Raw genomic sequence first — 11,055 nt, 5'->3', positions numbered from 1 at the left:
TGATAGCTGTGTGGGTTCTGTGTTCGATCTCTGACGTCTCTCCCTATCTGCCTCGGGCCAGTTGTCCAACCTGTATAGGAATTCACTATATGTATAGGAATTCAGTAGAACTATAATGACTTTGTCGTGTTGATTTCAGCCTCTGAAAAAAGGACTTATTAGTAAAAAGGTAAATCAGGGGTTCTTATGCCAATAGATGTGGCGCACTTTCAGGTCCACACAAGCAGTGGGATGACTGACATAGAAGTGTTGACTGGAGGAGTGAAATCACATCCGTTGTCCCCTTTTACGATGCATTTTCCAAGTGGAACCGGATATCAGGGCGGGGCTAAACATGGGTTGAATCTAGGGAGAGGGTTGTGATTGGCTCCTTCAGTGTTGTGATTGGCTACAGCAGTGGAGCACTAGGGAACGCCCCGAATAGTTTTCCCAGATCTTACCTATTGTCGGAATGTCATGTACACTGGCTGAGACTTGCACCAGCGGAAAAACAGCCGAAAAAAGGTGTGCATGGTTGTGTTGTATAGGAAATTAACTGACAACTGACAGACTGACAGTCGCTCTGGGTCATGCCGATTCAATTCTGGTACAGAACATGATGTGGACCGGATAGTCTAGTGACCGCCGGCCAAAAGGTATTGGGTTCGATCCCCAATGTCAGAAGCCTACTTATATTGGCATCCCCTAGAGCACAAATGTACCTTACCCCCTACTTACTCATTCATGACCTGCATCTGAGTTCACTTTGGATAAAAGCATATTCTAAATTAATAATAGTACATGATGCCATGGCACCACTAATCATTGATGTTCGACCCCTGACCTGGAAGCGCTTCTCGCTCTCCTATACTTCCTGGTCTTCCCCCTTTCCTTCCATTGCGTTTTATTCTATTAATATCCCTTCTTACTTCTCCAAAGCAACATCAATTGTGGGGAAGGCACTATAGCTTACATGGACGAAGATAGCTTACCAGCATGTATCGTTAGCTTCCACATAACAACGGATGCTAAGGGACGCTGCTTCTTAAGAAAATATATTAATTCGATTAGCAAGGAGCATTTCTGCAGAACCTTAAATTCTACCTCCCTTTGCTTTAATTACACATATCCCTAATAATGATAATAATAATAATAATGATGATAATAATAATAATAATAATAATAATAATAATAATAATAATAATAATAATAATAATAATAATAATAGTAATAATAATAATAATGACTAATAATGACTAGGATTTGACTAAATTTAGACGAGCTGCCAGAATATCTGAACGACCACCCCGGAGCAACCAACCTTCAAGTTCTACTGCTGTGCTGTGTTTGAGAAGATGAAACAGAAACCGAAAGTGTGTGACCTGAGCGTGTGGGTGGCTGTAGGGGGAGAGGGGGAGAGTGGAAGGGGAGAATGTTTTCAGGAGATTTTAGATGCATTTTCTTTTATGATCACGACTCCGCGTCTCACTACTAATTTAAAATAAATCAAATAAATGTCTGAAGAGTTACAAGAGTCAGCTTATGTGTGGAATAAGAAGAGGCAAATAGTGTCAATAAATAAATATCAACTTACAGATGCTGTCGTAGACGGAAACTCATCTCATACTGTCCCCATTTTCAGGACACAAAAGGCCATCAAATCTTGTCCTGTTGACCGAACACATGGTGTCAAATAACTGAAGGAGACATGAACATACACTTGACAACATACATAAAGCCCCCCAAGCTCCTCTCATTTTGCCATCCAACAGCCGTACACGTAATGCTGTCTTATGACCCCCTTTCCCTCTCATCCTGAAACCTATATCTGTCCTTCAAGAGGAAAATCACAACAACAGGAAACCTCTAGACAGCAGAAACGGAAACATGTTGAATATTTAACGAGCACATGTGTTCGTGTGTGTGTGTGCATGTTTCTACACATGTAGGTACATTGACGTGTATCTGTGTGTGTGTGTGTGTGTGTGTGTGTGTGTGTGTGTTTGTGTGCATGTGCTTATACATGCATATGTGTGTCTGTAGCTCTTATATAATGTCCTCCATTCTATATAATAAGAACCTGTGGGTGGTGCTGTGTATTGGACTCTGTGACGGTGTTGTGCGTGTGTGTATACATGTGTGTGTGTTGGTATTACATAATGTCCTGGGGATGTTTACGGTTATACATAATAGATCATAAAATAATATAGATTATGGATAATCGAATAGAGCACAGATAATACTGCGGTAACAAACATCCATTAACAACCTATCTACCTCTGTCTATCTTCATGGCTCTGTGTTGTGGAAGCAGCGTTTGATTGGGCAGTCCTACTATGCTACAGCATAACTTCAGTGAAGTAACTGCACAAACGGCAAAAAAACTGAACTATACTGAATTCCACCGAGGTGAAGCGTTATGAGACGTCATAGAAACGTCAAGACAGAGCTTTCAGCAGAGGACTTTAATAATAAGCCCTGCAGTGGCCAGTCTACCGATCGAACCGCCTTCACAGACACTATGTCGTAAGAGCGTCTGTGTCCTGACACGGGTTTCGCTTTGTCTTCCCACCAGCTACGCGAAAACAATTCAAGATCTGGCAGCGTTCGTGCCCGCTGTTAGCCAATTACACGCTTTCAGATACTTGCCCCGAGCGGCACGATTGGTCGAAAGACAAATAGGAAACGAAGGGAAAGTGAACCCAGATTTGAGCTGGTCTGCACTCAGACTTCGGATGATTAGAATACCATTAGACGAACAAAGCGTTTGTTCTGTTCCTCCACCAATGAGAGCACTTAGGACGCATTCCTCGCCGGTTCTGTAATTGTCTTCTCCTCCTGTGTTTATGAGGCTTCTAGGCCTCTTCTTCTTCTTCCCTCCCAGGAAGAATATCCAAACAGCTATTGAGGTCACCCCGCGGTGGCCGGCAAACTGGGTCAGGAGTTGGAGCTCTGAGGAAGGAGGGAGGGTAAACAACACAAGAACCTCAACCGCGTCTTCCTTATTAGAGCCGCACTGAGCTTGTTCTTCGTAATGTTTTTTTCACTGAAATGACTGGAAACAGACAGTTGGAAGTTTTGGTCGCGACCGGCCCGTATTATGGGATGTTTTTTTCACATGTAGGACTGCTTTTGGTTGGCCGAGTGACGTTCTTTCTCGCCCTCTCTCACTCTCTCTCTCTCTCTCTCTCCCAGTATGACCTTTAGCTGTTTGTTTGTTGAAACTGTCCCGATCAGATTCCCCTTTCAGAACCAGCTCGTTGTTCAGGTAACAGGTCAAAAGATTCCCATCCTCCGCGCCGCTTTACTCTGCTGTTTACTTCCTTGTTCTCTCTCTCTCTCTCTCTCTCTCTCTCTCTCTCTCTCTCTCTCTCTCTCTCTCGCACACCACTCCCCCCCCCCCCCCCCCCCCACACACACACACCCACCCTGCTGGTGTGTGGTTAGCCAATCATAACGATCCATGCTGCTTCACCCAGTGACCGAACGAACCCAGTTCGGGAAAAGACAGGTGCCTCTCTCTTCACTAATCGTTCTCTGTGTGTGTGTGTGTGTGTGTGTGTGTGTGTGTGTGTGTGTGTGTGTGTGTGTGTGTGTGTGTGTGTGTGTGTGTGTGTGTGTGTGTGTGTGTGTGTGTGTGTGTGTGTGTGTGTGTGCGCGTGTGTTTGTGCGAGTGCGTGTGCATGTGTGTGTGTGTGTGTGTGTGTGTGTGTCCCACCTCCGGAGGTAAGCAGAGGGAGGAAGGGAGGGAGGAGGGGGGGGGGTGCCACACCTTCCCTCCAGTCCACTTGGGTCATTAGGAAGTCAATGGAGAAAAACCGCCCCACACTGTCAACATTAGCGACGTAGGAACAGGCATGCCGTGCCCCCTGACTAAGGACAGGTGTGGATTACACGGCCCGCCACACGGACACACACATCCCCTTCAAGTGCCTCTCGAACCCACTCAATTATCCGTGCCTAAACAACATAAAACAAAAACCTTCTTCTTTTTTTAACATGTTCATGTATGGACTTGTATTATACATCCCCGTAATTTCGGGATGTGTCAGGAGATCGATTCTTTCGAGCTGATCGGTGAGAATGTAAACGTGACGGTGCAACAATAAGGAAGAGATTTTATGTAAACACCACGCAGCACCAAAACAGTGAGTGGTGAAACAGCACCCCCTATCGGCGGTGGGGAGGGCTTGTTTACATCATTCTAAGTGCGCACTCTATTTGACGTTTCCTTCTAAATACTCCCTAGGCTAGATTTAAGCTGCATATGTCTGACTTGTTAAAAATATGAATTAAAAATAAGTCACGTCACTCAGGCACGCTTTGACAGACGAACTCGTTACAGAGCAACACAAGTAAAGTAACCCGTCCCTACATATGGATATCACGGCTGTTGTTATGTCCGCCGCGTGAAGAACATGCATAACTGTGCGTCATAGGAAAGGGAAAAACAAGAAAGTGATGTGCGATGTGTCCGTGCCAAGAAGTACTGCGTAACATCGCCCGCTCCTTCAGTGATAACGCACTATCCATCTCTTGCGCAGCATCCTATTCCAAGTTGTCCCTTCGCACGGCATCCCCTGGCCTTATCGTGCTTTTGTTTACCTTTTTTTTCCATCTTTTTTTTCACAGTAACTTAAACAAACTCGGTGGTTTGGTTGAGAATACTATAAGGAGTTATAGCGACGTGATGTGACACAGAAGCCTATTGCCCAACGCAGTGGAAAGTCCCGCTGGGTTGTATTTGCTTCGCCTTCAGCCTGGCTCTCTGACGCAGTTCCATTTACCTGTTGTCATGTCGATGATGATAAACACGCGTTACATTCTTCCATTAGCTCCTTTCTGATGGTTCCAATTCTCATTTTAAGTACGACACACGCAATATCATGACAGATATAACCACTTCCCCCAACCCCTACAACCTCATTCCTTCCTTTTCACCTCGACATAGCTTAGTTGTTGCGAATTACATATTGGTATTCTCTACACAAAATACGCAGCTTACCTTGCCTCTGCTCCATTATAATGTAAATAACTTACGTGTTTGCCGCAAGGCCTGCTTTCCTCGCATGCGTCCGGGTCTCATCCCATCCTTCTCCCCGAGATCTTGTTCCCCATGAATGGGTGGTCAGTCACCTGTCGCCTTCCGACCTGTTCTCATTGTTTGCCATCGCGAAGTGCCCCACGCATTATTACAGAGTCCCTATCGATTTTTCCATAGCGCAACATGCAGGCCCCGCCCCTGACACTCCCCCGCGCTGTGGTTGGCCGACGGGCTCTGTGTTCTTTACCCCTCGTCACAATCACATGTGGCTGACGCATGTTTACAAACATCGGTAAAATCACATGGTAATCTGGCCCCTTTTTACCGTAAACTGCCTCATACTGACGCAGCTTCCTCTTGTTTCTGTTTTTCCTGCTTTCTTTTTTAACAGATCCCAAAGGATCAACGTAATCGGACCATCTCTCTCTCATCCAATTACAAATGGAAAAAATAAATAAAAAAAACAGTAGCCCACGCATCTGTTAAGAATTTATGCCTACTTTTTTATTTTTTGCTTTTGTTTACGTCCTCGACGCAGATGTCAAAGACGATGATCATCAATATATTTTATAATAATTATTATAAGCCTATTATAGCCTATACTATTAGACGTATAGCATAATTTTATCATCTGAAAAAAAATCGAAAGTTTACGACGAATAATAACAATAACTTAATGTGTTTGCGTAGTAAACATGGCATAATCGCTGAGGCGTCTGGGTTATAGTTCTATTTCTATGACGGAAGAGGGCGCTGTTAGACCTTATCACCGCACTGGCTCTGATACAGATAACTGATCCCCGATCCGCCCGCATAGTGGGGCAGACCTACGTCGTCGGCCCCGGGGCGAGAACATTCTGTCACTTACCCAAGCACCCAGAGGAGGGAAGAAACAACGAGAAGGATGACAATGGGGAGATCGATGTACAACTTAATGAGTTTCTTCTCTTGGGACAATAATATCGAATCTAACCCTTAAACTGCAATTGTGTCGACCTTCGACACAATTTAAAAAAAATCCGTAAATGAAAAGGCTAAATCGCAATTGCATATGCATCAATATATGTAATCTAAAATGCGGTAAAAATACATGTTAATGTACTCGAAAATGTAATTTATTACTGTGATTTGCTAATGTAGTCTAATTTAAATATCATCCATAAAAGTAATTGGTTAGGTTACTGTAATCTAAAATGTAATTCAGAGAGTAATCCATTACTGTAATCTGAAATGTCGTCCATGAAAGCAGTCTGTTAGGCCTACTGCAAACTAAAATGTAATCTTTCATCCGTTTAGTTTTTTTTAACCTCTCAAGGACTTTCCTTTGGTCTGTTTCACCTTGGTTTGTTTCAGCGGTTGTTGAATAGGCACTGTTACACATGCTCAATGATGTGCTTGGAGCGCATTGCCATTCTGCCATTAAACAAACAATGGCGGTACATGGACCCCTTTTTAAATAATAATTAATACAAACATATGTTTGATTATTATGTGCATTGTTATGCCTGAAGTCATTGTTCAGCTGTCATACCTTATAGGTATAAAACCTTATAGGGTTAAAACCTTAAGCTTAACTAAACCTTACACTAAAACTAAACCATTAAGGAAACCCTTACCCGAAAAGCAAACCCTAACAATAGAACCAAAGCCTAAAACCTACCCCAAAACGAAACCCTAGTCTATCAAACCCGTACACCAAAACCCGTAAATCAAAAAACCTAAACCTAAAAGGACCTCGACCTCATCTGCATGTCTGGCAGCACAACATGTGGTCTCGACCCCGAGGTGGAGAAGCCCTAGTCACTAGTGCTTTCAGTGTAGTGACTAACGGGTTCTAAATTCTAAATAGTCATGAACCAAAGTTAACAAGTAAGTGCACTTCAAATGTAAATCTGCTTGATATGTACTGTAACACTGTAAAAGCTCTTGCGATAAACACGTGTTGGCCACTGAAAAGAAGAAAGAGGCTCCGCACAAGAGAGGCAGGCTGAGATGGCTTCTGGGTAAACACTCATACCTCATAGGCATGAGGCTCGGATTCCACTAGTAATATTGTGCTCCCATCTATCATATTTAGTAAGTAACTTAATCTCATCATTGTTTTAGGGTAATAATATGGAGTTTCATGGCAAATGTCCAAACACACATTAGAAAGGTGCTGGGAGTTTCACTCTTCTTATCAGTCAGTTGAAGTTATCCATAAAGTCAACAAGTTATCTTAATTTAAATCCTTGTTAACTTTAAACCATATCAGGAGTTAAATAAATTGAGTGGGCTAGATATTCTAGTGGCGTGTGTGTGCGACTACAAGCACAAAGGTATTAGGTTCAATCTCCAAGGTCTTCTTCAGTTACTCTTATCCATAAGAGATATCAGTTACTTTTATAAATAGATGTTATCTCTACTATATCAACTAGAATACCAAACAATGCTAGAGCTGACTTGTTTGAGCAGTGAAAGGCTGTCTAATCTGGAGATACTGATTGGAAATGAAAGCTACAACTTGGTGAATGCAGATCCTTCTGATCGCTCACCTAACACACACTGTAGCCTTGTCTTTTTTTACAATTTACTGGCGTAGAACTACTTGGCGATGGAAGTAAATCTCTCGTGTGTCTGTATGTGTGCGTGTGTGTGCGATGGAAGTAAATCCTTTGTATGTTGGCGTGTTTTGTGTGTGCCAAAACTGTACAACTGAGAAACATAACCATTTTGATTGTATCTTATAGTCTATGAGACCTAAGGGGCCATTCACAGATATCCTGAATACATTATATCTCATGATTTAATGTGTGCATGCGGTTGTTGTTTCTTTATATACGTTGCAGTATTTAGAAAAATATTTGTTGAGATGATCGATCTGTGTAGTTTGCCAAGTAACTATTATGCACTCATTTTTTGAATCTGATCCCTAGTTCTGGGAAACAATGATTCTGTTTTTGTCTGAGCACAAGTGAAGAAGAGACAGGAACATGAAATATTGTTAACAATCACAGTTTATGAAACGTATAGAGATGCTACAGAGAGGGTAAGAAGCAGAGCTATTTACACATGCAGCTTTTGATGGTGACCTGTGGTCTAACATGGTTGTTATTGATCAAAATAATGTTGATTGTGTAGAAAAAAGAAGGTTGTCCTAGGAATGTTGAACCTTCTCTGTACTTTGTCCTCGTTTCACAGCAGTGCATCAACAAGAGAAATGAAATTAACTTGACCTGAAAAACTAAAATGACGTTATCATTTCTGTATTGATTTTTAATAACATTCCCCAAGACACAGTGGTAAGAGTCAGTATAAAAAAATAGCAGTTGCAAGAAAACTGTACAATGAAATTACATGACGAAAATGTGTTACACTACCTTGAAACATAACACCTACACTAATTTGTAAACCAATCAGAATGCACAGGCACGACCAATAGAAACATGGTCCTTTGGTTTCTTCTGCTGGAAGGCTACTTCGTTGGTGCTGATGATAAAACAGCTTGTTGGCAACTTGTTGGCATTATATCTGGTCCCTGTGAGTCCCAAAGCACGCTAGCTGCTGTGGGAATATTTGTTGTATTGCTACTTTTAGTTGGAGTGGTAAATAAACGTGATGCTGGCGCAGAATTGAAACTCAATGATCAATTAATAAACGTTTCTTTGGGAAATTTTCGCATGTTGGCAGGTATTGCCTGTATTGGAGTTGGTCTGATCTTTCACCAAGATCCATTCAAATCTTTGGGCGAGTAAGATACAAAAGCACCAATAAACAAACAAATAACAGAAATCAATGAAGCAGGGAGGTGAGAGTCGGCCATTTGAACCCCAAACCAGCCGTCTTTTCACCTTTAACCAGGTGCCATTTGGTTCCATAGCAATGTCTGTGCCTCTTTGGGACAGGACACGTACCATCTCTGTCCCTTTTGGTATTGACTGTATGTCTTCTAGACGGCCTTGAAGGTGGGCTGAGCGGGGAAGCCGTTCCCTCACGCCCCGTGTCTAAAACCCTCTTCGTCCTCCTCCTCTTCATCTTCATCATCATCATCATCATCATCATCGTCGTGACCCAAGCCCCACCAGGCCGGCGATTTCAGGACACAAGTTCACATTACAAGACGCCACACGTCGTCATGGTTACCAGCTTCGTCATCATCGTCGTCGCCACGGTCACGGCCCAACGGGGGGCGCCGTTGGCGTTGGCGGGTGGAGCCGAGGGGGGGGAGGGGGCGGAGGTGCTCGTGGTTTTCTGGATTCCCGTGAGAACGTATCAGAGACAGTGTGAGGACAGGTGGGTGGAGGTGGAGGTGGAGGTGGAGGTGGAGGCGGAGGTGGAGGTGGAGGTGGAGGTGGAGGTGGAGGAGGAGGTGGAGGAGGAGGTGGAGGTGGAGGCGGAGGTGGAGGTGGAGGAGGAGGTGGAGGCGGAGGTGGAGGTGGAGGAGGAGGTGGAGGAGGAGGTGGAGGTGGAGGCGGAGGTGGAGGCGGAGGTGGAGGAGGAGGTGGAGGCGGAGGTGGAGGTGGAGGCGGAGGTTGAGGTGGAGGTGGAGGTGGAGGAGGAGGTGGGACGCGTGGTGGTGGTGGGGGGGGGGGGGACTGACTCCCGCTCACATCTCCGTGTCGGCGACGGGGGTCTGGTTGGGGGCGTGGCCGTTGGTGGCGGGGGGGGCGGGATTCTCCGGGAGGGGCTCGGCACCGTTGGTGGTGGCGGCGGGCTTCTCCAGGAGGGGGTCCTGGGGCAGCGGGGCCACGGACACCAGTGTGTTGGCCTGGTTCTCCTCGTCCACCTGGAACGACTCGGCCTGGGGGGACACGGGACGAGCAAGGCAGGGTTAACACGCGCGCACGAAACCCCTTCACTCACATGGGAAGGAGGTGCTTAAACCCTTAATGATGCACCAACAACATACGTATCAACGCATAAACATATCTTTCGAATTAAACGTGTAATTACTCTGCTCGCAAGAACATTTTATTAAGATAGAGGATAACTCAAGGGCCATTAAGAAGCCCCTTTAAATACAGCCATGAATCCCATCCTATATGGAACTAGAAATGGTATTGTTTTACACTCCCCTCGTAAGAACTTAATGAAATGCTTGTCCATTTTATACCACCTACTTATTCAGAATGGGCTGCATCCAAAATGTGTTCTGTGTTGTTTCGGAAACGGACTGGTAATAACTAATTGGGGTGGAGAACAGTCACGCAATCAGCAATGTTCTCTTTGAGAGGCGTTGTCCGAAGATCCAACAAAACAAACCAAACCCCGAAAAACTAACAAATATGATTTTAATTAGGCATAGGAACGCGGCTTCACAGCCCAAGGGGTGTGGGGCCGGCGATTGTTTTTACAGTAATCATCTCCCTACTCAGGGCACTTCCTGTCCTGCTAAATACTGCTCTCTATCAGGGAGGGCCAGCGTTGGAGAACGGACAAACACGAGAGAGAGACATGGACACCGAAACCGCGTTCAATGTCGCTTACAAAAGGCCGGCGAGGGAGCCGTCCTCCCACAACAACACACTGAGAACGAGGCCAGATCATTCTCATGGGTGTGCCCCCCACATGAAAACCTTTCAGCCGATGATGTCATGAGATTTGGTAAAAGGAGAGAGAAAGTACAAAAAAAAAAAAATGAGAAAAGAAATCAAAGCCATCTGGAGATCTTGGCGCCGTGGGCAACGGGTGTTTATTGGGACCAGTAGAGAGGACCCTGAACGAAGGGTTTGAAATGGGGGGAGCGTGTTTTTCAAGCGCAGGCCTCGGGCCAGAGTCTGACAGTTGGATGACACAGGGTGTTGCTATCCGCCGACTGTAACGTTTAATTTTAACAAGAGGGGTATGCATGTTTATAATCTCTTCGGTGGACTGGTTTCTCTTCTTGGCACGGATTGTTGCCTTTGTTCAGCGAGACAACTATTTAAGCTGGGGAGGGTAGGCTGCAGTATTCAGTCAAGCATCTTCAAGTCAAAAGTTTCTTTGTCATGAATGATGAAGTTTCAGACAGAATCAAACTCTGTCTGCAGTGGCAGATGACATTTAGAGATAAA

The 11,055-nt window shown here is 44.6% G+C and overlaps 1 protein-coding gene and 1 long non-coding RNA gene across 2 annotated transcripts in view; both read right to left on the bottom strand.

Annotated features, from left to right (window-relative positions):
* Positions 1–524: 524 nt before the first annotated feature.
* Positions 525–5,435, bottom strand: LOC115556904 (uncharacterized). The gene is made up of 2 exons (XR_003979139.1): positions 5,020–5,435; positions 525–1,647 (listed from the first exon to the last, which is right to left on the bottom strand). It is a non-coding gene; the product is annotated as an uncharacterized LOC115556904 (long non-coding RNA).
* Positions 5,436–9,517: 4,082 nt separating this feature from the next.
* The window catches only part of si:ch211-286o17.1 (uncharacterized), a 17,965-nt gene continuing 16,427 nt past the window's right edge, over positions 9,518–11,055 (bottom strand). Inside the window, exon 8 of the mRNA XM_030375829.1 lies at positions 9,518–9,803. Within this exon, the coding sequence (XP_030231689.1) occupies positions 9,609–9,803 (195 nt within the window). The 3' untranslated portion in view covers positions 9,518–9,608. The remainder of the gene's footprint in view (positions 9,804–11,055) is intronic.

The sequence above is a fragment of the Gadus morhua genome, chromosome 13 (genome assembly GCF_902167405.1).
Source record: "Gadus morhua chromosome 13, gadMor3.0, whole genome shotgun sequence".
Classification (NCBI taxonomy): Eukaryota; Metazoa; Chordata; class Actinopteri; order Gadiformes; family Gadidae; genus Gadus; species Gadus morhua.
This window is presented reverse-complemented; position numbering and strand designations above follow the sequence as displayed.